We start from the raw sequence: 27,834 nt of genomic DNA, 5'->3' as shown, positions 1-27,834 counted from the left end.
CACGGACAGAGCGCGGCCGAGGACCGCGGGGACGGGGCCGAGCCAGCCGGGCTCCGCGTCCTCACCCGGCGGAGCCGCCGGCCGAGAGAGGAAGGATGAGAGCCCAAACTTGCTCCAGGTGACGGATCCGAGGGCACCTGAGCGTCCTCGCGCAGACCTGAGGCATGGCTTTGCTCATCGCTTGGGTCTGCGTCGCTATGAGGTGAGTGAACGCATCGCCCCGGACCCCAGAGCATCCCCTCAACGCGGAGCGGCCAGCGAGGGGTCACCGGGCCGCCTCTCCTGCCCTGCTCTCCCCGACGGGCGCGGGTCTGGCGGGTGGGCTGAAACGGGACGCTGACGGCGGAACTCGCCTCTCTCCGCAGCATCGAGAAGGCGCTGGGGGGCCAAGGCGACGGGGGGGACCTCTACTCGGAAAACATCACTCGCATCCTCGACAAGCTGTTGGACGGCTACGACAACAGGCTCCGGCCGGGATTTGGAGGTAGAAGGGGAAACTCCCGCCCCGTCGGGGCGGTGGGGGAGCGCGTCGGCTCCCGGGCATCGGGCCGCTCCCGGGCTGGCGGAGGGTCGCGGCCCGGACACAGCGGGGTGGTGGAGGGGGGGGGGAGAAGAGGTGGAGATGAAAACCGGGATGCGGAGCAAAGTTCCCGTGCCTCGGCAGCCCGCAGCCTCCTGCTCGGGGCCCGGCCCCGCTCCGCTCCGCGCCCAACTCGTCTCCGTGTCCCGCAGGTGCCGTGACAGAAGTCAAAACGGACATCTACGTGACCAGCTTTGGGCCGGTGTCCGACGTGGAGATGGTAAGGGCCCCGCACGCTGTCCCTGCTCTCCTTTCCCGGGATTCATTACGGTGGCATCTGAGCTGTCCGTCATTAGAGCAGATTACGAGCTTTAATCTTCTTGACAATCCCTATGGCCCGGCAGGGTGCTTTGGCTGGAGCTGCATATAGCTATTTCCCCAGTGCCAGTCACCCGGTGCAGCCCCGTGGCCCCGGATGAAGCTGGGCATCGAGGGCAGCGCTCACCTCCTCTGAAGCACACGGAGAGCTTAAAGATGCCTCCTGAACCTTATGAACAGCTAACACGGAGGTTGGCTAGGAGGCCACGTGGTAGGAGACCTCCTGCCATGCAGCTGCAGATGTAGTGCTGTTTGTGACAGCTGCTCCTCATCACGCTGGGAGCCCCAAAATTCAGGTAGCTGCAGACTTGGGTAAACTCCACGGATTATGGCAGCAGCTCCCAGGAAAAGGGTGAACCATCACCGCTGTCTTCCTGGAAATGGACTGCAGTCGCTACTTTTGTTTTTGTACCCTTCCTCCAATACCTGCTCAACAAAGGCAGTGTTCCACTGTGTGACCCTAAAGGCACCCAAAACTGTTTCTACCTCTCTTCTTAAGTCAGTCTAGGAGAAAGCATAGAGAAAGTGTGCTTTCATTCATATCTGCCTCCTGCCAAGGTTTAGCTCAGTTTTCTGAATGACTTTCTCAGGTAATTCCTTTCTGAATGGCTGGGACAATATTAAGCATCCTTGAGAATATCTAACATAAACTTGTCAGCATAATGTTACTGCAATTAATATGTTCCTCATCAGTCCTTTCTTCATGACTATGCAAAATAAGCTGCAACGGAGGCCACGATTATGTGCTTTTGTTCCTGGCAGCTAAATATTAATAGTTTGTTTTTACACTTTGAAAGGATACAAAAGTAGATATTTGTATTTCTCTTTGGACGTCAACTTCAGTCACTTTGAATTAAATTATTTTCTATGAGAGGACTATGGGATTTTTTTTTTTTACATCAAGTTATCTGTTCTTTGGTTAATTTGCAACTCCTCTAGAACAATAACAAAGAAGTGTGATATTTTTCTTATGAACTCTCCCTTCCTCCCTTCCTCCCTTCCTCCCTTCCCTTCCCTTCCCTTCCCTTCCCTTCCCTTCCCTTCCCTTCCCTTCCCTTCCCTTCCCTTCCCTTCCCTTCCCTTCCCTTCCCTTCCCTTCCCTTCCCTTCCCTTCCCTTCCCTTCCCTTCCCTTCCCTTCCCTTCCCTTCCCTTCCCTTCCCTTCCCTTCCCTTCCCTTCCCTTCCCTTCCCTTCCCTTCCCTTCCCTTCCCTTCCCTTCCCTTCCCTTCCCTTCCCTTCCCTCCTTCCTTCCTTCCAGTTACTTAATAGTAGTAATAGATTAGATCTAATAATAGATTAGGTCTCTAAGCAGTACATTAAGAGCCATTAACATGTGTGTTAGGGTCTTTCATGGAGTTACTCTATATACAGCAGCTTAGGATTGCTGACCCTCACATATAATTCATCTATTTATTTTCGATAGGAATACACAATGGATGTCTTCTTCCGGCAGACGTGGACTGATGAGAGGTTGAAGTTTGGTGGGCCAACAGAAATTTTGAGATTGAACAATTTAATGGTCAGTAAAATATGGACACCAGACACGTTTTTTAGAAATGGAAAAAAATCAATTACTCATAATATGACAACTCCTAACAAACTTTTCAGAATTATGCAGAATGGAACTATTCTTTACACAATGAGGTGAGAGCTTTTTCTTCTGCTTTTAGTTGACCTTTGCTTTGTTTTTCATTCATTCAACAGTTTTCCGGCATGCTATTCATTTTTGACTGTCATCTACTTCAATGTTTTCTAGATTAACCATTAATGCTGACTGTCCTATGCGGCTGGTGAACTTCCCAATGGATGGACATGCTTGCCCTTTGAAGTTTGGAAGCTGTATGTTTTTCTATATCCTTCAATTTCATATAGTAATACAGTTGGTCTCCATGTCTCCGTGTACATGAGATCAGAAGTGAGATCCTAGGACACTGAAAGTCTTTATTAAGTTTTTACACTAGAATCTTACTCTTTGCTCTAAAGCTCGGACAATTCTTAGGCATATGGATATGTTCTCTGAAGGATGACTGTAACAAATTATTAGTACTCAAATTTGTTCCTTTAACAAGTCATAAAATCTGTAGTACATTTATTAAAGTCTAATTTTATACATTGAAAACATTTAGACAATCTGTAGCAATCAATGCATGTATTTAATAGCAAATTAAAAGCAAAAATTCGTACCTTTCAGTTCCCATCTCAGCCATTCTCTGCATTCTCTTAGTACTTTTTGTTTTTTTCATATGGTCATTCATGCTAAATTTACTGGAGTAGGATGCAAATTTCTATGGATATTTGATGAGTGGGATCATGCTACTTCTGTTTTTTTTTTAATAGCTCATAAATCATATAATTTCTATTGGTATTTTTTCCTTGTGTAACTCAGATGCTTACCCAAAAAGTGAAATAATTTATACATGGAAAAAAGGACCTCTGCATTCTGTAGAAGTACCACAGGAGTCTTCCAGTCTCCTCCAGTATGATCTCATAGGACAAACTGTATCTAGCGAAACAATTAAATCTAACACAGGTAAGATGTAGCCATAGGGGTACTACTGACTACATAAACCATCTTGAAAACAGATTACAGACTTTTTCATTCAGTTTATAATTGCATTACTGTAATTGCCTTTTGTTATTTTTAAGACTAAAATCCTTGCAAAGTGTTTATCTGTGGTCTCCTAGAAGACTCGCATTAAGAATTCCCCTGGCCTCCCCCTCCCAGCAAAAACAATATGTAAAAATTAATATTCTTCTCTGCTTCCCATAGGTCACTTTACCTTTGTTGTCGATTTATTTTGATTATACACTTGAAAGCTTATCAGTACTTTCCTTAGGACACAGTATGTTGAATTTAAGCCAATAATGTTTATTCATACATTGCCAAAATAATGCTGACATACTTGTCTCCTAACAGGTGAATATGTAATCATGACAGTTTATTTCCACTTACAAAGGAAGATGGGATACTTCATGATACAGATATATACTCCTTGCATTATGACAGTCATTCTTTCTCAGGTCTCTTTTTGGATTAACAAGGAGTCTGTTCCAGCCAGAACAGTCTTTGGTATGCTGCATTAAGGTCTTTGAACACTTCAACGTCATACATACCATTCATTCATCACTTTCATTGCTTGTTTGTTTTAGGTGAATATTCACTTCAGCTGCTCTATTTCCATCTCCAAAGGAAAATAGGCTACTATCTCATTCAGACATACATTCCATGCATCATGACTGTAGTCCTGTCTCAAGTTGTGTTTTGGATCAACAAAGAATCTGTTCCAGCAAGAACCGTGGCTGGTATTCATGTTTTGTTTCCTTTGTCATTCGCTTCATCACTATATTCAATCCACTGCATTAATCAGCTACAGTAATCTAGTGGGCATTAGCCTTTAAACTGAAAAAGACAGAAAGCACTTTCCATTGAACAAAAGCATATACTAAAAATTAAACCAAATGATATTTAATCTTCTCACCAGAGTCAAAACTATTTATACAGAATGTTTATATAGCCAAACTAAATACCCTTGTTTAAGCAAAAGGGCCAGTTTAAAAATGTGGAGGTAAGCATCCTTTCTGCATCGTACTGCAAGTACCTGAATTGTTAAGATTTTTCAGTTTTGCTTTTATGTTCTAAAACTGTGACAAAACTGAACAACATTATATTTTTATGAAGCACACCTTCTTAAAATATAGGTTTGAAAGAAATTAATGGTAGAAAAATAACAATAATGTGACCAAACCAATATCTCAGAGAAAATCACTTAGCAAATCTACTTACCTCCAGAGTGGAGGCCAGTTATCTTTTGCAGATAACATTGTAGTAAGATAAATTAATGTTCATAAGCATCTATTCTTTACAGATGAAATATAGGAAAAAGATATTATTGTGCTCTTTATCATAGTGACATTGGAAAGAACAGCAGATAGGCAATACAAGATTCCTTATTTTGTGTGGAGCTTCTGTATGTAGGTATGCTTATACATATACAAGTATACGTATCTTTTTGTAAAGCATGGTGTTATCAGACATTACTTGGTGTAGGAAGCATGGTTATTTGAGGCCAGGTTCTACGTATGACCTGTTAAGTATTAATTGCTTTGAACCATATAACAATGGCTGTTTCACATTTTTAGGTACCTTTATGTAATTTTTTTTTTTAGTTTGGCAAAATGTTATCTTATTTTGCACAGATCCATGGCCAGCTTCTACCCTCCTACTAGAAATTTTGAATTTTTGACATATTATCTAGTTATTAAGCTTTATTTGTAACTTCTCAGATACAGAAAGTTTTAAATTATTTTTAAAGAAAAAGTAGCATTTCAGTATTTGCATTATGTACCAGATTTTTCAAAATGGAAAGACAATCATCAGTTACACACTTTACCAACTGTAATGTGGCATTCTGTTTGATAAAGGAGTTTTCCACAGCACAGACAATTTCATCAAAATTCACATTGAGAATGTTCTTATCTATATCTCTAATAGAAAAGGAGTCCTATTCCTAAGTTTAAATTCCTGCTGTAGAAGGTTTTCATTCAGACACAGAAAATATCTTTTTTTTATTATTATTAACTAGCATATAGGCAGATCTTAATCTAATCATGCATCATATTGAAAAGTTCATTCTGGACGTCTGAAATTGAAATTTATCTCAGCATAGTTGCACTTAGGTTATTAAATGAGTCTGGCAGACTTGGGAGAAGTAGATATCCTACATATTTTTATATATCTTCTATTTGCATTTCATTAAAACATGTTAAGTAGTGACATTGAGAATTACTTGATCTCAGACAGCTGGCAAGCTACATCATGTGAGAGAGTTGCAAAAAAATCCTGAGAATAATCAAGTCACCCTGCAGTATGCAATGACACTGCATCCTTTCCACTCAGTATCATTCATAGCATATTGATTCATCATTGCAACATGACATGATAACACCTTTTACTTTCCCACCTACCCTTTTCCAACTGCAGAAAGGAGCAGAGGAGGGTATTCTCCTGCTTACTGTCTTTACCTGTATTTTTCAGATTCAAGCAGGCATAATTATAAGTAAACATGAGTCACAGAGGCTTGTATGTTTTAACAGATGAGTTTGCACTTGTATCAGGGAGCAGTGGGAAGTAAGTATACTTCCCACATGATTCATGCTGTACATTCCAAAACAGAAAAAATAAGCTCATGATAGACGTGAAGAATACTTATGGGGCTCACAAACTATATGATCACATTTTTTGTGTGTGAAAATACATAAGAAGTTTTAGAGAAGTGCATTTTCCCATCATTTCATATTTGAAACTATGGGAGCATTCAAATTGATACACTGCTAGTGAATCTTTAAAACTGTATTCAGAAATTAAAGATCACTGTACAGAAGACCAAACACTTATTATTAGAAATAGGCTTACATTATTATTAGAATATTAGGCTCACAGCCCACCACTGATTTTAATGCAAAAATCCAACGGATTCAGTGAGAGTTCTGTAAGCCACGATCTGTCTTATGCAACAGTGGGAGATGGGGAGGATCATAACTGCTAGAAAATCATGTCATGTTAATTTACGTTTCTGTCAAACATTCCACTTAGGAACTCATCAAGTAAAGAATTTTTCTGAGCCTGAGCCTGGGTTTTGTTATAGCCATGCTTTATCGCAATTCTAAGAAGCTGCAACTTGTAGCATGTAGTTATCCTAACTTCCAGTCTGCTTAATGTATTAAAGAAGTGTATTTTTAGATACTCGAGTCACTAAACATGAATTACGTAAGAATACGAAATACTTAAGACTTGTTAGTTACTTGAACAGTGATTTTATATGTTATCTATGTACGTACATAAACACACACAGATACATACAGATGAATTTAAGAGCAACAGGGATGAAGCAAAATTCTAATGCCTGTTTTCTCTCTTATTTTCAAGGAATTACTACAGTTCTAACAATGACCACTTTAAGCATCAGCGCACGCCATTCTTTGCCCAAGGTGTCCTATGCTACTGCTATGGATTGGTTCATAGCTGTATGCTTTGCCTTTGTCTTCTCTGCACTTATTGAGTTTGCAGCTGTCAACTACTTTACCAATCTTCAGACTCAGAGAGCAATGAGGAAGGCAGCAAGGGCAGCAGCACTGGCAGCAGCACTATCAGCAGCAACTGTACCGGCAGAGGACGAGATTGTCTCGGTAATTGCTTGCTTTTCTGATAATAAATATCATATAGGGACAGACAGCTGAAGTGGTGAATGTGAAACCATATTAAAAAGTGATCTTAACCTGAAACAAAGTATGTAACTAGATCATGTCTATTTATCAAAGACGTGGTTCTTTTTTTCAGAAAATGAAAATACTTCATTTATTCAGACTGTTTATTTAAATCTAGAGAGATGTTTATTTGGTAATATATATAAGGAGTGACACTGGACTGCTACCCATAATACTTTCCTTGAGCAGTGCTGTAGGCATTGTGGCCAGGCAGCTGTGTTATTCCCTTGAGTAAGTCTGCAGAATCTGTGGGACACTGTACAGTGCAACCAATGTGTGCATAGGCCAGATGATTACAGGATCACTGTAGTATCCTGGCATATACCATAAGTGGGTCATCTGGAAGAAGATAAATTATCCTTTACATAAACTTGGCATCTGTTACTTTCATAAAATCTGTGTTGGAGGAAGGTTGGGGAAATAAAAAAAATGAAAGTGTAAACGTAAAGTTTAGGGATAGATTTCAGTACATGTGACAGATAAGAAAGCTTTCTAGTACTGAAAAACTTATGTCAGAATTGCTTGTAAATAATATTCCTTACATTTTAGGATAAGTACTTAATGTTGTCTCGCAATGTATCTGTACTGCCCTTCTGTTTGCAGAATCAGTTTTACCACCACCACATTACCCACTTTGAGAGGAATAACAGAATTTGAATGACCCCTCCAAAACCATTGGGTCTGCAAGTTTAGTAGGAGACTAGAAGCACACCAGGGTAACAGGGTAACACTATTCCACTCACATGATCATTTTTCCACATTTCCTCATAACTGTTACATGTGTAACATTTCGGTACATTTAAAGTGTTAAATGTATAATTAATAAGTTCCATATAATACCAAAATCAGAGTTACAAAGCATCTTGCTACTGGTCCTCATTGGAGCTAATCATAGAATGTCCTCCGAGCATCTCTGTGGCTCTTTGGATTCATTCCAAGAGCTCTGTGTCTTTCATGTGCTGGGGGCCCAACGCCTGGATGCAGTACACCAGAGGACTCGTAAGGGCATAGCAGAAGGGAGCAATCCCATCCGTCGCCCTGCTGCCACCTCTAGTGATGTAGCCCAAGGTACTGTTGGTCCTCCAGGCTGCAAGCTCTGGTTCACATCCAGCTTTTCATTTGCCAGTCCTTTTCCATTGGGCTGCTTTCAAAGAGTTCTTCTTCTCCCAGACAGTATTTGTATCTGGGACTGCCTTAACCAAAATAGTGCACCTTTCATTTGGCCTTGTTGAACCTCATTAGTTTCACACAGTCCGTCCCATTTATCAAGCTTATCCGTGTTCCTTTGGGTGGTGTTCCTTCCATCTCTGTAGTTAAGGAAAAGAATAAAGGCCACGCCAGACCCACACTGGCCAATTGGCAGGGAAGTATTGAGCTTGTAAAACCATAGGACTGTTGATTAATACTTTTTTTTTTTTTTAATATTAAAAATAGAAATTGAAAAGACGTGTAAGACATAACAAGAAAACAAAAAATGCATTTTATTTTCGTTAAATATGTAAATGGTAGAAGAATCAAATCTTCATATATTTTAATTCTGAACTATGGATTTTGTTTTTAATTCACCATTACATAAAGGAAATATAAAAGAAAGTAAAAAAAAAAAAAAAAAAAAAGAGGTGGTCAGATGTAAGTGTTCACAGATTCTTGCACTGATACCTGACTGACAGCAGAAAAGCAAAGCTGATTTAGTTTTGTCAATATTTGTAACTTTCAAATCTTCTTTTATTTCAACCAGTAAACAAAAGCTTTATAATTATATTAAAACTTCACAAAATAAACAAAAAAAAAAAAAGAAAAAAAAGAGAGAGAAAAAGAGAGCAAATGTTTGCTGATGTTTACATTAGAACATGCTTTCCCCCACCCATGGTACCGTATTTGATTGAAAAGTACTCTGGATTGAGTGAGCAGAATACTGTAGCTATAGAATGGTACAGAATGAGAAGAACAGTGTTAAGACCAAAGGAACTCTAAATTATACTAACACTGCAATTTTATTTTTTGATAACTTTTTTTTTTTTGTATGACAAGATATCATAAAAGTTGCTAAAGAGATAACCTTATGTAGAATGAGGAAAATACTGATAATATCTACATAAAGGAGATGGTTGACAGCTTTTCCTATACACACTTTCTTATTCGAGTTAATTATGTTGTGGTTTCCTCAAAGAAAATAAAAGCTGCATTTGTTCTGTTAATATACCTGCTTAGTAATATGAAAACTTGGTTTGAGGTGCTCTGCATGCACTACTGCTGATGCATTTGCCCCACCAAACCTCCCAGATCTCTAATAGACAACTGTTTCAAAACCAACCCTCTACATATGCCCAGATATATTCCTAATGACTGCAGTTGTTCCACAGTCTGTGGATGAGATTTAGTGTTTTCTATACCATTGCAGACAATACAAAGCACAATTTTAAAAAGAGCTATTGAGCAAGTTAATAAAAATAAATAAATGGTAAGAGCTCACGTTTCTTTATCCAGGATATCATCCAAAAAAAAATCACAGAGCTAAACTGAAGACACAATGTCCCAACTTTATAAATATTTCCTTGTTGGTTTTTCCAAATTAAAGCAAACAAAAAATGGAATATTAAAAACATCTAGCAAGCACGTTGCAACCATTTCCTCAAAAAATTATTTCCAACTAGCTAATAACATAGAGATTTAGAAGAGTAAAACCAGCAATGCTAAGGTCTTAGTTAAACTTAGTCTCTAAGGCAGTCCACGCTATCCACAAAATGGTATAGTGCTACTCTTGGTCAGAGCTCAAATTATCTAGAATGGTAATTTTTAAGTGTTATTAAGTCCAACACATTTTTCTTAAAGGCCCAGTTCTCTCTGAGAATCTCCACTGCATTAAAAGAAAAATCAAGGAAATCATAAAAATGATGAGTACTTAACACTGGAGGAAAGAAGATACAGTCAAAATGGTTTCCAGAAGACTTCAGCTAGTTAACACTATTGGATTTCCAAGGTTTCATTTCAGAAAGGCATGGTGGGAAAAAGGACTAATTACATGATAACAGGCTTCAAGAAACATCTATGTAATTACTCATATTCCTGTTTGAGATGAAGGCAAATGGGAAAGAGTTTCTCTGTATTGTCACATAGATGAACATCCTATGCTCTCAGTAATCTAATTTCAGCTGAAATAGACTTGAACTAGCTGATTTGAGTGCTAACAATGTAGTAAGCACAGGCTGATTGCATGAGTGTATGTCTGCTTCCTTAAGGATCATCATCCTGCACTGAACTCTATTCCTTTATAGCTATATTACTGATCTTCAAACTGTTTAAGTAAGGCACACAACTTAATATTCCATTCTTACTGTAGGTTTAGGAGCTGTTTCAGAGGTCCTGAATTTCACTTAGTCGTTTCCTCATCTCTGCCTATAATTTTTCCATTTGTTTGCCCCTACGTTCTTTCTTCACTTTTCTTTCTACAATGCACAGTTCTCATTCTTTATCCTTTGCATAATTTATCCTGCCTTTCCTGCACCTCTTATTATCTCTTCTCCTTCTCTCTTCCAATTCACTAGATAAAATATATTAAAATCCATATCTTACACATTTCAAATCATTGTAACTTACTGTCTGCTCCATATATTTAAAAAAAAATTAAAAATTAAGATCTTTCCCTTCAGACATGCTCTGGGCTCTAGTACCTTACTTTCCCCCTAGCCTGTGATTTATTTACTTATTTGCTTGTTCTTCTCCACAGAGTAGTAAAGTTTTCCATCCACTTACAATGCTAGTATTTTTATTTGCCTTTCATTTTCGGAATGTGTGAAAGGTGTCAGGATTTTAGATACATGGAGGGTCATTTGGAGGATGAAGAATAATGAACAATGAGTCAAATATGCTTCTTGTCTTCTGTATTTATAGATATCAGATGATATTTTACACTGAGAAAATTTCTGAAAAATGTAAAGAATTAATTAGTTTTGGGGAATCCAGAGGTAAAAGTAGAAAAGTGAGATGTTCTTATTAGGAAACATTCACTCTGCAAAACTGCCATTGCAACTCTTCTACTTGTAGCAGTAGTAGGAGCAAGGATGTATATGTTTTATACATGATATTGTCTAAAATTGCCTGAAATATGGCTAAAGACATTGTGGTGGGAATATCTGCACCCTCTCTGAACTAGTTCTTTCTACATCTTCTACTATTTCAGGTAGGGCAGGCATAGAGGAATTGCTTTCAGTGAAGGCCTGAACTCACCAAGATAAAGTATCTACAGAACATATTCAGTTTTTTGTTTGTTTGTTTGTTTGTGTTTTTGGTTTTAAATGCCAAATTAAATGTGTTTCCTGCAAAAAAAAAAAAAAAAAAAAAAAAAAAAAGTATTTCAAAATGCTATCCAAAAACCTTCTTGAATCTACTTAAATCTGTTCAAAATCTTGCGTTATTCAAATAACAACTCGTTTTCTCAGGTTTTTATTAAATCCCCCCAGAAACTGTACATTCAGAAAATAACGATGGCAGAAGACAAAATTCTGCTCTATTTTTCTAATGAAGTAGGAGAAATTCTCGTAAAGTTTCTTGAATAGAGTGGTTTCAGTGAGAGTTACAGTGCTGTGACTGCTTGCCCTGTTAACTGATGACAGCCCAGCATGCCTGTTCTGGTTCTAGGCAAGCCACTCTATTTACCTCAGTTAACTGAGAGCAGAATTTGGCTTGCTCTCTCTGTCAGCTGCAGGCAATCCTTGTGTGAAATACAAAACTATGGGTGTTCCACTCCAAAATATGATGGCAACAAGCTGGGTGATCATCTGGACCCTGACAGAAGCCTCCTTTTATTCATATGGTGATGACAAGCTTGCTCTAGCTTGTCAAAACCAATTTTTTTTTTAATGTATATATATGTACATAAAGCATTTTGGCATTTGGTTTTTAATTCATTTCAAATATATCTTTCTTACATTAATCATATTGATTCGTTATTATGTCTTTCTTTATCTAGTAATTCTCTAGTTCTAGGAGTTGCAGGGCAAGGGTAATTGGTGATACTGGTTGGAGTGCACCATTTGAAGTAATGATTTGCAAGATGTTCAGGGAGCACCCAGGACAGGGAGAAAATACTGTAGATTAAAAGAAAGCTTTTCCATGTACGACACTACATATAACAGACAAAAGGTTGTTACAGGGTTGTTTGATTATGTTTGTTTTCTAAAAGGCCCACTGTTTTAACAGAAAACAGCACAGAACTGTGAAATGCTGCTGGCAGAGCTTTCCTGTCCCTACACATTGCCCTGTACCTCTTTTTCAAAATAACATGGCTTGAGCAGGAGAGGACTCTCATTCTCTTTAACAACCCTGCCCAACTGCAGAGCAGCCATATGTCATTTCTGTATAGAGGATTTAGTTTTATATAATTATGTCAGAATACAGTGAGTACGTTTAATGAGAACTGTAGTACAGTTGAAAGGAGAGCACTTCTATTCAGATTATCAACAACCCTTTATGAAATCATCCTAGAAAATCTACATGCATTAAAAGCCTTATCTGAGAACATGGCACTTTCCATCAAATTAAAGAGACCGTTCTGCTTCTGCGCAACTGTAGGGTATCAAGTAGGCTATTTAAAACAAGAAACAACTTGCAATTGTATTGACTTTTTGTCATCTTTACAAGGAAAGTAGATGCGGATTGATAGGTTCCACCAAAATTAAATACTTATCTGATTGGAAGAGCAAATGCAGTGCACAAGGAAGGTTGAGAAGAAGCTAAAGTCGTATGTAAAAAAATACAGATGGAAAATTTGTTTCCTTGGCTTTAGATATTTTTGCTCAGTGTTGAACTTTAATCCCTGTTTATTGCAGGGGGTTGGTGAAAAAAAGTAAGTTAAATAACAGAAGGATAAAAGCTCTGTAGTGCTGTTTGTACTGCAGACTGGCAGAATTTTCATTCCTTTCTCCTTACTTCCAGTTCAGACTCCCACTAAACATCAGGGATTGCTCTAGACTGACACTGATAAGTTAAAGAGTCCAAACATGATGGCATATTTAAATTCAACATAAATATATATTTTGACAGAGGCTCTGTGCTAATTATGAGTTTTATGATGTTCTATGTCTAAATTTTAGGAAGAGACTCTGCTATGGTACAATCATATTGAAATGAGTAATGAAGTAACACTCTTCCCCTAACCACGTTCACCTGAGGCTTAGACTATAATTTTAGAGACATGAGTTTCAGCCTCTGCACGTTAAGGAAGAATTTGAACATGGCTTTACCATGCTCCAGTTGATTGATTTAGCCCTTTTACCAGGGTAAAGCACAAAGAAAAAACAATTTTGTGGTGGCTAATTACTCATAATACGCCTAAGAAAGAAAATTTAGAATGCCTAAAGAGATGCCTGAATCTAGGGACTATTAATGATGCCTAAACTACATTCAGCTGTTAAGCATGCAGAATGCTGTTTACAAATGTTTATAACACACATTCTTTTAATCATATCCCACAAAAGAGATATGTAAAGGAGTATCTAAATTATGGGTTATAACAAATCTCTGACATGACATGGGCACATGACATGTCACATGACAGTAAATATGGAGGTACCTTAATGCATGCCCAAAAAAAAGATCTTATATAATGTAGTGAACTTCCCTGCTGCAAGGTGCTGCATATAGATCATTCAGCAGCTAAGCAGAGGTTTTACAGATCATGCTGCTGTATGTTAGAAGCAAGTCTGAGAAGGATTTAGGGAGATAAACCGTGCTTAACTTGCTCTTTGGGAGCTATGTTACTAGTATGTGATTTCATGTACGTAATATGAATCACTGAAATTACTGAAACTGCATCTACTGAGATGGTGAGAGACGCAGGAGGGAAAAATATGCAGTTTAGTTTTCTGCCTTGTACAGACATGGAGCTTGGATCCTAGGGTTTTTATCTTTTTTTTGTTGTTGTTGTTGTTGTTGTTGTTTTTTCTATTGTGATGCCAGCAAAATTCAATAGTCCTAATCCAATAAATTTCAAAGAAAAGGAGAGTTGTTCTCTTTTTTTCTAAGCATTCAGAGTTTATTCTATGAAAACTCTTTCTTAGTGCATGGTAGTCACAGCAGAAAGGGATGTAAGTGCAGAAAAGAGAGAAGTAAGGGCATACATATGTTTAAAATAGTCAGTATTCACATACATATGTATGATATTCCACTGCTAGACCCTATGCTAAACTCAAAGTAAGAATACACATCTGCAGTATAAACAAAAGAGAACAGTAGAGAAGTAAAAATATATATATTTTAGAATTATCTTTAGAGCATTCACCACAATTAGCATCTATAGAAAAGAGAAAAAAATGCATTTAGTTTAAAGTTATATATGCTGTATTTTATATATCTAGAAGCAGAACAATTTGCTTAGAGCCTCCTAAGATGTTCTCAGCATGAGCAAATTCTAGTGATATTGATGAGAGCTGTGAGAGATCAGCAACATCTTTACCGACAAGGATACTTTGTGAGTTTTTTAGGGCATCAGGTAGCTGAGTTGCAAAACCTCAGTAAAATCTGGACAATATCTTACTAGATTGTATGCCTACCAATCTCTGTCCAGTTTTATGGTACCTCACATTAAGCATCAATTTTGTAAGCTGTGCTGTGTCACTAGGCAGTCATATTCAGTGACAAGTTCAATTGCCTGATGGGGCTAGCATTCTGTGTAAGTGCAAGAGTACTCCTCTGTATCAAGTTTGAATAAATGAATAAAAATGCTTTCTTTTATTATGATCCAGTGTGCCATGTCTCAGGCTTCCTGTTCTTGCTTATGCTGTTTGTAAAACAGTCTTCACTATTTGAGTGACTGTGTGCAAAACAGGAACTGGAATAGAGCACTCATTTCTGCTCTTTGTATTTTGTGTTTTCCAAATTGTCACAGTGTCATTGTAGGTAGGATTTGTTGTCAAACGGAACAGTGACATCTAAAAATAGTAGACAAATTGTTGCAGCTGCTGTTCAGAAGGCAAATGCTGTAAGAAACGATGCAATCTCTTCCTGCTGCCTCTTTCTCCTGGTTTAATAGTAAATTCTCATGAAAAGTATGGGTTGTTCTACATCAGTAACTGGTTTGCTGACACTTGCCAAATTGAGAAACATGTTAATTACTCTTTTCAGATAAATTGAGGCTTCTGTATCTTGGGTTGTGGTAGACAAGAAAATAGTCTTGACCCTTATTTTCTGGACTTGCACAGATCATGTTATGTAAGAAATTACTTAGGAACCTTCTTAATAGTTTATAGAAGCGCTTGAAGAGCATGGCCAAAAATAAATAAATGAATAAATGTAAACAACTGTGGCATTACTGAAACAGTAAAAATCCTTTCTGAATAATGAAATAAATTATTTTAGTTAGTTAGTGAGAAGTTATTAATATCACTCAATTGATAAAAATGCACTGAAGCAGGCATATAATCAGCCAGTGCTCTCCCCAAATTCTGAGGATGTAAGCTGACTTCAGATATTCCCTCCTATCTACTCTGAAATCATCCAGTGAAATCATATCAAGCACATAAAATTTAATAAATAAATAGAATTATGACCAGGGCTACCCTTTTTCAAGTGCCTATCCAAAGGATCACAATGGTTTCACTAATTCTGGATTCTAAAATATGTTCAATATTCAACATAATCCACTGACCCTGTGCTACGCCTGCTCTGCCAACTATTTTAACTCCATCACATCAGCACAGTAACTTCTGATTCATGCCTGAGTGATCCAGAGCAGAATTTCACCCTCTTATTTCAGAATACTGCAGATGAGAAGGTCTATGGTTCTCTTTTGAGAAATCAGTCCTTCTCCATAGAAGGTCAAGCTATCTTGCAGCAAAGCGAAAAACAAGCTACCTTACAACTCCCACAGCTGAGTTCAACATAGGGCATACAAGCAAAATGGAACAGCAACTTGACTGAAAAGCAGTGGCCCAGGCTCAGTCAGCCTGTTTATAGAGTGGGATTATTATGATGATTAGCGCAAGTGGAAATGGATAACCCTCTTTCTGTTTCTGTGACACATCTGTAGATCATCCTCCATTTAAAGCTGTTACTTGCTGTATAACTGGGAAATATAAAAACAAATATCTGCATTCCAGAGAGAGGTGCAAACCCAGAATAGGACATTTTAATCTGTAGTGCAAGGGGGAGGGCTATAGCAAGTAAAAAGAGACAATAGTTAAAAGATTTACGTATATATAAAAATACCTAAAAAAAAAAAACCAAAACAAACAAAACAAACAAACAAAAAAATCTTTCTCTTTGCCTTTTATGTAGACTAAATTCAGCTGTAAGGAATCCATCCTCCCTAATCTCTGCAGATACTGGTCCATCCATCCCTGAGGAGAACTTAGCATTACATTATAGCAGTGTTAACTTCTCACAATCTGACAATAATACTGTTAAAAGGATAATATCTGATAATGTTCATCTTTTATCTAGATATTCTGCCCAAGTACATGTGTAGGCAGTCTATTTCAGAAAACGTTTCTTTTCCTTCTACTAACCCCATCATTTATCTGACTAAAATCTGCTTCCCTGCACGGATATCCTACAGGATCAACCCCTAAAACGCTGACAATAATTTCAGTGAATGACTGTGATTAAATCACTCAGAAACAATTACTTTGCAGACTTTGATGTGCTATCTTGAACCACCTGAACATTACTATTCTGCTTAAATTTACTTACACACTGTTATACTGTGTATTATTTACACTGCCTAAAATTTTCCTCATCAACTTCATTCAGTCATCTATGAAGGCTGCTCTGAAAGTAATACCTCCTATTTTATTATGTTAAACCACAACATCAAAGGCAGATGTTCATGGGATGACAGTAGATGTTGAACCTTCCCACCTACCAGTATTCCACTACATTTTGTTGCTGTGTGACAGATGGCAACGGAAGGGCAGTCTGACAAAATGGCATCTGACACGGAAGTGCATATGGAGCACAGGTGTGGAATTGAATTCCCCCATGTGGAAGAAATGGCACCCACTGACCCTTACCAAATATTTTTGGAGTCCAAACAGCAAATGTGAGTTCAGTGAAGTGGTGGATGGTGCGTATCAGCAGTTGCAACAGTGACATGAAACATAAGCCAAGTTCTGGATGGCCATGCACAGCTGTCACACCACAAAATGAAGAGGGTCTGAATCACCTCATCTATGCAAACTGACAAATTACAACCAGAGAACTTCTTATGGAGCTGAATATTGACTAATATGTTGGAAACGATGGTGGAAACCTTGCAATATTGCGAAGTTCGTGTCAGGTGGGTCCCATGAATGTTCACAAAGGAGCAGAACCTGGATCACATCATTATTGGTGACTAAACACGATGTCACCTCTATGAACTGGAGTCAAAATGGCAGTGTGGGGTGTAGCAACACGTGAATTCTTCATTGAAGAAAAGTTCAGGACACAGTCCTCAGTTCATGAGGTAACATGCATGGTAAAGCCATATTCAGAACGGATAACCTTCCTGGATTTTCTGGAACCTGGGTTAAGCATCAACTCTGATCACTACATCATGATGCTGACTAAACTGAAGGTTTGAAATTCCAAAGTCAGGCCTGAGAAGAAGACAACATTTCTCTTGCAGTACAATAATACCGGGCCCCAGTGTGAAGAGTGTAGAGCACACTGTCAGTCTTGGCTGGACTGTTGTACAACACATAGAGCATATAGTCTGGATTCGGTGTGCCTTCCATTTTCCATCTGAGACAATGAAAGACTGCATGGACAACAGTATTCTAGGAATGAAGCCATCATCAAAGCTGTGAAACAGTGGGCCATCTCCGCTGGTGCTGATTTTTACAAGTGTGGCTTTCAGGCTTGTGTTCATTGCTGGCAAAAATGCATTGCTAATGGTGACTGTGTTGAAAAATAGTCTTCTGTAGCTGAAAATTTGTTCTGTCAAATAGTACTGTCTTCTTTGTGTTTGTTGCAGCTTCCATGGAAATAAATAGGGGGCATTACTTTTGGAGCAACTTACATACTTCTACTGACAAAAAGAACTGCTTATTCAAACACAGGAATAACCGTTTATGTTACACAGTATTATTCATCAGCAATCTGGGAATAAGTTTTGCCATCTTTTGTTGATTTAACTTCCGACATCAACTCAACCAAAATGTTACACTGCTTGTAAGAATCTAAGGAATTGATACTGCTCCCTATTGTCAGAAAACCTGAGTACTTCATACAAAAACAATAAAAAACAATATGATGCTTTAAGAATTCTTGTGCATTTTCTCAGCCATCAGTAAAGTCTTATGGTTACTAACAAGGAGAAAGCCCTGACCTCTAAGCTCTTGTAAAACTCTTTTAAACTGCAACAGGGAAGATTTAGGTTAGATATTAGGAGGAAGTTTTTCACTCAGAGGGTGGTTGCCCAAGGAGGTTGTGGATCCCTGTCCCCCAATCCCTGCAGACATTCAAGGCCAGGCTGGTTGTGGCTCTGGGCAGCCTGGTCTGGTGGTTGGTGACCCTATGTGTGGCAGGGAGGTTGAATCTAAGTGATCTTTGAGGTCCTTTTCAACCCAGGTCATTCTATGATTCTGTGATCATAGGAAAAAATGGCAAGTTGGTCCCCAGATAAAACAGCTGTACATAATAAACACACATGTCAGCCTAGCAACTAAGAGGTAAATTCTAAGAACTGTTATGCAACTCTCTGTAGAATAACTGGACTTTGCTATGAGTACTTCACAAAACACACAAAAATTTTTTACTATAAAATAAAAATAGTCCCCTAACTGTTAGAATGAGTATTCATCCTCTGCTCTATGAGTAAGAGATAGAAGAGTAAAAAGCAGAAAACCTAAGATTTCTGAAGCCATAAATCAACTCTCTCTTTTTTCTCCTCAGCATTCTGACTCCAATTGTAACCTGAAGAAGCGAGTAAACTCCGTAACATCTCAGGCAGATCAGTCTCCTGAAGCAAGCATAATATCAAACAGTGCATCCCAGTGTCAACCTGTGTCTGCTCCTCCACCAGCCCCCCCAGCACCACCACCAGTTGGAGGCACAAGTAAAATAGACCAATATTCTAGGATCCTCTTTCCAGTGGCATTTGCAGGATTCAACCTGGTATACTGGGTTGTCTACCTTTCAAAAGACACTATGGAAGTGAGTATTGAAATTTCAGAATAATAATGATACGCTTGTAATGTATAAATGTAACATGTTTAGCTTGCCAGTATTATTTAAATCGTTCATTTGCTGATGCAACTTCAGTTGATCAGTACTTTCTAAGTAAAGTTTATATTACCTTTCTCTAAAAAAGAACAGTCACTTCCACTAAAATATAGAAAGCCTACTCGAAAGTGAGAAATGTAAACCCTTCTATACTATGACAGAACACAGAACGAGGAAAATTATGCAAGACGATGTATGACACCATTCTCAGCAACACATCAATCTTAAGTCTCCCATTTTTTCATCTTCCTGTCTGCAACAGGGAATGGTAAAATTAACTGTTGCAACAATGCAGCAAGAGACTAATATCAAAAGGAAAACATTCATATATGCTAAGATATTAAGACAGTTGCAACATGCAATTTGTGAATTCAGAGTCCTTGTTTTTACACTTTTTAAAACCAATTTTTCCTCTTTCTCCTTATAATGGAACCATTTTATGCCAATAAAGCTGCTAAATTCCTTGCTTAAGCTTGTCTGAATCTAGCTGAGAATTACTGAGTCTTCAGATATCTGTGAAGTGTAGAAAAGCTGTGTATCCTGAAGACTGAGCATTTCTGGTACGGTCACCGATTAGCTTGTGCTTTCAAGCAGTTATTAAACTTCTAGTCTTTAATATTTTAATTCTTCATTTTTTCATTTTTGTCTAAACACAACTAATGGGGCCCCATCTCTTTGGTGAAAAACATATATTCATTTGCTTTGTTTGTTGCCATAGAGTTTTTGAATCTCAGTGTACACTGCAGTCAAAATGATTGGTACACTTAGCTTTATTTAGGACAGCTACAGAGATAATGATGGCAATCGGATGGTACTGAAAGCACAAAGTCCCTGTATCAATAATAACAGGGGCTAGCAATCTGATATAAGCAGTGTGCAAGTTTAACATTCATTTCCTAAATTAGAGGTAAAGAAGGCCAAGGGAAATCTCTTGGACAGCCAGAAGATACTGCAGTTCAAAGTAACAAGATGGTGCTGATCAGCTAATGGATGGCATCTCGACACTGCTTGAAGCAGAGGCTACTAGCCCCTAATTTTGCTGATTTTTGCTACTAGTATGATTTGGAAAATGCTATCTCTCTAAGAGGGACTGTGCTGCCAAGCAGCTTATATGAAATCAGGAGGGCAGGAAGATAGGAGGCACTGTCTCTTGCAAATGTTCCTGCAGATGTCTCTCTCAAGAGGTCACAGCTGCTACCTCCTGGCCACTCAAAATCTGTCCAATGCTAAATTTAGCATTTGTGCCAGAGATACTGATCCTGCTATTAAAACATTGACTAAGTGTGCACATTACTTATATCAATCAGAGAAGGAAAATATAATAAAGCTCTCGTATATTCATTACAGCTTCTGTTTAGAGGCCAGCTTCTTAGCTTGTGTAGCTTCCATAACTTCAGAGATTTCCTTCAGCCATTCACATTTGGGATATAGAAATGCTCGGAACATAGTTGCCATTTTCCCTTGTTAGCGATGAAATATTCATATTTACCTTGTATAATAATAGTTATATCAGAACTAGGCTTCTAAAAGACCTCAGAGAACTAAGACCTAGAGCTGAATGTAGATACTTCTAAAAGCCCACTTTCACAAGCTCACTAACCTACTCAGAAATGCAATGACTCTTATAGAATGACAGAAATCCAGCAACAAAATTTAGAGAACAGAACAGTATTAACAGCTAGGGTGATTTAAGTGGTGAAGAATTAAACAGTTACGTAAACCATTGCTCAAGTTCTTCATGAATTACATTTTCCTGTTAGTGTGCTCAGCTGTAACTAATATAATCATGATATACCTTGGTAAGTTTTTAATTTGATGCACTTTATCCTTTTACCAGTTCTTACTTTCATGGAAAACCAAGATTGTTTTTGCTTAAAAAAAAAAACAAAGGAAAAAAAAAAAAACACTAACTTTTAAAAAAGTAAGCCTTTCTATTCAAACAGAGGAGATACAAAAGCTAGGTGAGTGAAGCATGGCATTCTTAAAAGCCACTCGAACTCCAGTCACCGTCTCAAGCCAAAAAGATTAGTATTGATAAGGTATTACTCAGTTATGAAATATGACTCTTTGAGAAGAGTGTATTTTGTGAAATATTTCAGGTATACTAGCAATTTTTTCTTTTTGAGTCACTAATTAGAGCTCATTTGGCTTCTGTTTAAAAAACAAATAGAAAAATATCGAATCAGTTCACCAAAATAAACAAATTTCCTGTGCAGAAATATTGACAGATGTTTAATAATGGCAGCAGGGCTGTCCCATTTATTATATGAAAAATTAAAGCACTAAAATTACTCTAAGAGGAATTACTACTCCCTGACTACATAAGGTCAGTTTGTAATTAATTTGTATGAAAGGTTTGAGGATGTGACATCCACAGAAAATGAAATACACATGTTTCTATGGCATGTGTTTCTCTGAATCTGCCATCCAGAGAAAGCTCTACATAGGAACAAGCAATACATGTTTGTCCAGATTATCCAAATAGCGAAGCTCCTGAAGGGAGAAAAAAAAACCAAACAGTCCAGCAATAAAGGAAGAAGCTATTCTTTTTATTTTGTCACACATACACTTTTTTACTATTTATTTCTTAAATCTTGATTGGTCTTAGAGCTGAACACTAGTTCATAACAGTGATTTTGACAGGCGAATTGCATGCTTGCTCTATTTTAATAATTTTAAAACGTACCTGATTTAGAATGTAAGGCATGTCCTTTTAATTATAAGTCTTGGTCTGTTTGTCACATCATTCATAATGCATGCACTGTTCTTGCATCTCCTTACATGTATCCTTCCTAAAGTAACCTGTCCCAATGTTTTATATTCATCATACTATGTTACAGTTTTTAACGTAATAAAACACAGAATGATGTCTGTGTTCAGCTCATGATGTTAAAGCTTTAATGATAAACAGCAGAAAAACAGGCAGAGAGGCCAGCTTTTATGACTGGGGACAGAAGGTAAAATGGAATTGAATGTGGTAAGTGTGCTGATTCCCAGACAAAAGCTGAACACACAGAGCACAGTATCATGGCAGAAAATCAGTTATGTAGCAGGTTGAAGATGAAATACCAGTGATGAATGGTCAAGTGGGAAGAGAGAAGGACAGACAAACAAGAGCTTGCGAAGTACCTAATGCAAATTGTGCATTGTGCTTCAGTTTGAACACTAGAAAAATGACGTTCAGTAGGAAGCAGTCATTACTATATGTACTTACAATTAAGCTTTGATGATACAGCTAATGAGCATCAGATTCTGAGAAGATTCTCCCTTATAATGTAGTTCTTTTTTAAACCTGTTGAGACAGCCACAAGTCAGGCGATGTTGTTGGTTACTTACACTGTTGATAAATGACAGCTTAAACTTCTCTCTTAAATCTTCTTCCAGTTTTTTGAACCTACTGCAATGCACCTCCGAAATGATCATCAGACCAACTGAAGAACAGCAGTGCTTAAAAGAAATCACTGAAGGTCTTCTGGAGTTAAAATAACTTCAAAGGAAACAAGCGCTCTCAGTTTTCAAACACTGAGCATTCATACTGGATATCACCTGGAAACAAACACTGGACAAATAAAAAAAGATTGAAACTGCACAGAGTTCCAACAAAATTTTGATTTCTTACGGTGATTCTAATATAGAATTTATTGTTAAATTATTTCGTTCAGTGGTCAAAGAAAACATTTGTATTTCTTGTAGTTCTGTTACAAATAATTGAATGTTTACATTGATATAAAATATCAATAATAGAATTATTTCTCCTAAATGCAGTGAGGATTACTCAAGGAAACCACATTCAGAACTCATATGAATTAGCATTCTTTCACTGAAATGCAAGGACCCACACTAACGTGCAGTCAAAATTGGCCCCAAAATAATGCTAAAAATATCCCATGAAAGGGATTTGAAGGCCCATGGCATTGTTGTAACATTTTCATAGATCAGATGTATGATGAATCCTGTTTTTTTGTAATTTATCTTAATTTCCTTTAATCTGAGGCAATTTTTATGGGGGGAAAAAAAAATAAAAGGAACAAAATAGAAAGGATTGGTTATGTATTTTAGCTGATTAGTTACACTATTTTTTTTGTTGTTGTTGTTGAGAGTGACCAAGGTAGTTTACAATCTAATTACAAGCAATTTCTGGGCAGCAACATCTGGAAGTACAGCACCGATGCCAGAAAGTTTTCATGGTCAAAAGCTGAACGGATGGAAACATGCAGCTACCCATCAAGCTAAGTGCAAGAAAGCCTTGATAGCTGATTAGGGAACAAGATCTGTTTTGTCAGCTGATTCTTTGGACCTGCACATATCAGACTTCCTACAACTTCTTCCAGAGGCACAATATTGCCAGCAAATTCAGAACTGAAAGGCAGTATGGATTTTATTTCTCACTCTCAACAAAAGCTGTCACATTTATTTGGTTTATCGTCCATCTCCACAGTCCTTCTTAATTACATCATTACGAAATATATGCCTCATCAAATCAAATTCAAGCCACCTTTGTTTATACCTTTGCAGGTATAATGTACACTGGTGGGAATCAAAAGCACACACATCTTAGATGTGGCCAAACAGAAATTGAAGTATACTGTCCTAAAATTATTTTAAGTGTAATATGAAATGCTGCATTGATTTGAAAAAGTCAAGGTCTTTTGCCTAAGTAAATATCTTAGTCACTAAAAAAGTACTTAGGGGTTGGTCAATGAACCCCAATAAATTGTTAAGCGCTCTGCTGGCTTCACTGACACTAGAATAATTGTAACTACCAGATGAGCTACTGTGTAATCAGTGAATATCAATATACAGATGTTATAATTAAGAAATATACAGGAAAGTTAGGCTAAACAGGTTATCACACTAAAGAAGAACTGATGGAAACCTTACCCTTGTCCTGGGCTCACTGAAAAGACTCCGAGAGGAGCGATCTCCGAAAGAGATCCTACCCCGCTGGTAGTCAGCTCTTAAATGGGATCTAGGAGAGGTGCAGACAGGCTCCACACTTTCTGGTAGCACAGGAGAATTGTTTTCACCTGTGCTCCCAGGCCTGACTCATTGCTCACCTCAGGTGGTCAATAAGAGGTTCAGGCCGTGATTCAGCAGTTCTCATACAGCTAGCTAGTTCCAACTGTTTTTTCTCATGTTTCAAAAGAAGGATGTAGCTTTTATTAGTGTAGTAGCTGCACTGAACACATGAAATCACTTTTCTTCACGTTGTATGACTTAGTTGCAGACAATTTAAGTAGACTTGCATCAGTAATAACTCCTGTCTGCACAGAGATGTCATGTTTGTAATTTGTTTTTTCCTGACTGGCAACAGGCTAATACACTTGCATATATTTTCAAACGCTCTAAATTCTGCCTTCACTTTGCTTTGAAACCAAAATTGCTCACGTCTTTCACCTTTTTAAACTATATATTTTTTTAAAATTGAACTGTGATCATTGCAAAAGATCATATTTTATAATTTGTAAATACATTCACAAAAAGCAAATTGTGCTGTTCAGACTTAGAGGTTATTCTTTTTGATTTAACCATATTCATTCTTGCTCTGCAGACTAATTTTCTATTTTGAATATACCAGACTGTAAAAGTTTTCAGAATGCTTTAGAATTGGTTTTTGCACAAAAGTGGAAATGTTAGGGGGAAAACAAGTTACACTGAAAAACCTCAGATTTATATTGGATATTCTTTGCTCAAAAGAAATTTAGATATGAATTTTACAGCAAATGCAGAATTATTAAACAGTCAGTATTCTGTTGGAGCGTAGTACTTTAACATACAAAATAAGGATAATTTTCTAATTGTGAAGTCCTATTGTCACCAGCTTTTAAAAACCAGAGTTTTTAATGCAGACAAGATATCTAAGGGTTTGTTCTCCCCAGCTGTTTGAATAGTAGGAAGGGTCGATGTATTTATCCTATTAAATACTTTGTTCAGAGTTCATATTCAATCACATTCAGCATCAATAATGCTCATAATGTCAAGGTGTATATTGGAATATATGAAAATTAATGTCAGTTCTTAAAAATCCTGGTTATGGTAAAAATAACCAAAAAAGATATGCAGTAAAAAGAGCAGATAGTGGTAAATGTGTACATATATATACATATATATACACACATATACAAAGAACATATTTATTTCTCTATTTAGTGTAAGTTAAAGGAAATTAAGGGATTTTTTTCCCATTACTTTTGACTGCCTTGCAATAGGAAGAGCAGAAACTAAAGTTTCTGTAAAATGGCACTTTTTACTGTGGGAAACAGGACATTGTGTGGGAGAAGGTAAGCAATTACCTTGCGCTGTCACACAGTGGCAATGCATTATTCACCACTGTCCTAACTTCGTACCCATCCCAGTAGAAGGGATGCGTTGGTTTTAGCTCACAACCCTGCAAAATTGTCAGAATGTGGCTTAAATTTATCTTTCACATGTTCTGCTTGAACCGAAATGTGAGAAACACGAGAACTAAGAACACAGTAACAGAGTTATATCATACAAAATTACAAATGTCAACTAGATAATAATCTTTCATATCATTGTGGGTTTTTCTCTCTTCCTCTACATTTTTTCATAATTTCAAAACCAGATGAAAATTCAGAGATTTAATGTCTAGAAACTATGCAATGGCACACCAAGTCATCCACTGCTGTGCTCAAAGACTAGCCATCACCAGAACTAGCTATCACCAGCTGGGATAAATCCAAGCATTAATGAAGCATAGATGTAACATGAATGTCCTCAATAGGCTTTTCTTATCAAGTACTGTCAAGTGTTTTGATATTTTGATACATCCTGTCAATCTACCAGCTCAATGTCTTTCTCTTGTACATAGTATACAAAAATCAGAGGAGATTTTATTGCTGCTTAGTTATTACAGTCTTTTTTTCTCTTTCAATTCATGAAAAGAACGCTCTCCATTTGCTTATTTGCTTTCTTTATAAAAGTAATTATTGCAGGATTCACCTCTTATCAGTAAACGAAGCATTTCAACTCTCTGCATAAATGTTGTCTATCTGTGAAGACTGAAGTTCTTTATCAGAATGAGTGCAGTAAACTACTCCATTCTCCAACACTTCATCAAAATCATTACTCAGCCGTGGCTGAGTGGTGCTTGTGTACAAAGAATAAATATCCATAGATTTTTTTCAGAAAGTGGTTTTATACAAGTCATGGTCACTGAGGGTCAGCAAAGTGTGTTGGAAGTAACAGTTGCTGATAAAGCATGAATTCAGATGTGTTTTCTGGTATGCAAGCTGTAAAACAAGACAAATAGAGGAATCCAAAGAAACTTAAAGTACCCTTGCAATTGTAAAAATAAGAGTCAATCACAGCTGAGGAAAAACCCTAATCCTGTGTATTTAATGTTGTATGAAAGTAGGACAACATGGCAAAACTTTGTAACACAAAGAAACAGGCACTTCAACTAAATCAGAATGCATTTGGATTCTATCATGTCAAAGAGGTCTTTAGTTCACAGAATCATCTTACCTCAGTCATGACTATTTTTCACTTTATAAATAAGAGTAATTTTTAATTGTTTTAAGGTACTAAATTCTTTACATGCCTTAAGGAGCAAATATCTTTAGGCTGTATATAATTACATATTCAATACTATTGCAAAGGCTGTTCTCCTCCCTTACCCCCAAAACACCTGCTTTGTTTATAATAATGTTTTCATAGAGCAGACAGAAATATTTTGTAATTTATGACTAAATAAAACTAGCAATCTAACACTTTACTTAAATACTTAAGCCTACTCTTAATGTACATTAAATAAGCCGCATTACCATAACTGAATGGCAGCTTTACTTTAGTGAAAATTAGGAAATTACTACTGTTAGAAGATGACATTTCTAAGGGCTATAAAAGTCTGTGTTTATTTAACATACCTGGAAAACTAATGCCCCACGAGGGGAATTGTTAGAAGATTAAAAATCAGGTTCTTAGCAAAGAAGCCAAAGGTTGTACCTCCTTGTAAAACAAATAATAGTAAGAGACAATACTGAAACTCTAACTATGCTGCTTTTATCCTCATCCTGACCACTGACTGAACCAATCACTATTTAAGTCAGTTAAGAGCATTTGCAGTCTGTTTGGGAAAATCATACTGCAGAATCGCAAAGTTCCTTAGACTACTTTGTGAGAAGGACTTGAATGCCATGATGTAACAGAATGGGAATGATCAGAAACAGCTTTTTTAAATAGTGTGAATCTGACAAGGTGGACAGAGGCTTGCTGACAGACGTCAGCATACATGCGTCTCACAGATGGAGTCAGGCATCTTGTAGCACTAACTGAATGATTTTCAGGTGGACTTCATGGAGATATGAAAAAGCAGTAACTGCGAGTTGCTGCAGGTGAAGGAACATTTGGACAATGCTCTCAGACACAGGATCTGATTTTTGGGTAGTACTCTGTAGACTCAGGAGCTGAACTCCATAGTCCTTGTGGCTTCCTTCCAACTCAGGATA

At 37.5% G+C, this 27,834-nt stretch overlaps 1 protein-coding gene across 1 annotated transcript; it reads left to right on the top strand.

The window, feature by feature from the left end:
- Window positions 1-26,632, top strand: GABRA6 (gamma-aminobutyric acid type A receptor subunit alpha6). The gene is made up of 10 exons (XM_048960930.1): window positions 1-202; window positions 366-484; window positions 733-800; window positions 2,322-2,542; window positions 2,655-2,737; window positions 3,285-3,428; window positions 3,816-3,968; window positions 6,825-7,084; window positions 19,034-19,294; window positions 22,748-26,632. The coding sequence occupies exons 1-10, from the start codon at window positions 165-167 to the stop codon at window positions 22,796-22,798; spliced, it is 1,398 nt and encodes a 465-aa protein (XP_048816887.1). The 5' UTR covers window positions 1-164; the 3' UTR covers window positions 22,799-26,632.
- Window positions 26,633-27,834: the final 1,202 nt, after the last annotated feature.

This window comes from Lagopus muta, chromosome 14, assembly GCF_023343835.1.
Source record: "Lagopus muta isolate bLagMut1 chromosome 14, bLagMut1 primary, whole genome shotgun sequence".
In the NCBI taxonomy this organism is placed as follows: domain Eukaryota; kingdom Metazoa; phylum Chordata; class Aves; order Galliformes; family Phasianidae; genus Lagopus; species Lagopus muta.
This window is presented reverse-complemented; position numbering and strand designations above follow the sequence as displayed.

Bases quoted from the DNA above. Each gene is read 5' to 3' on its own strand.
- GABRA6 (XM_048960930.1), top strand. From the start codon at position 165: ATGGCTTTGCTCATCGCTTGGGTCTGCGTCGCTATGAG. The intron at 3,429-3,815 runs GTAAGATGTAGC...GTCTCCTAACAG, and splicing joins AACAATTAAATCTAACACAG to GTGAATATGTAATCATGACA. The intron at 19,295-22,747 runs GTGAGTATTGAA...ATCTTCTTCCAG, and splicing joins TTTCAAAAGACACTATGGAA to TTTTTTGAACCTACTGCAAT.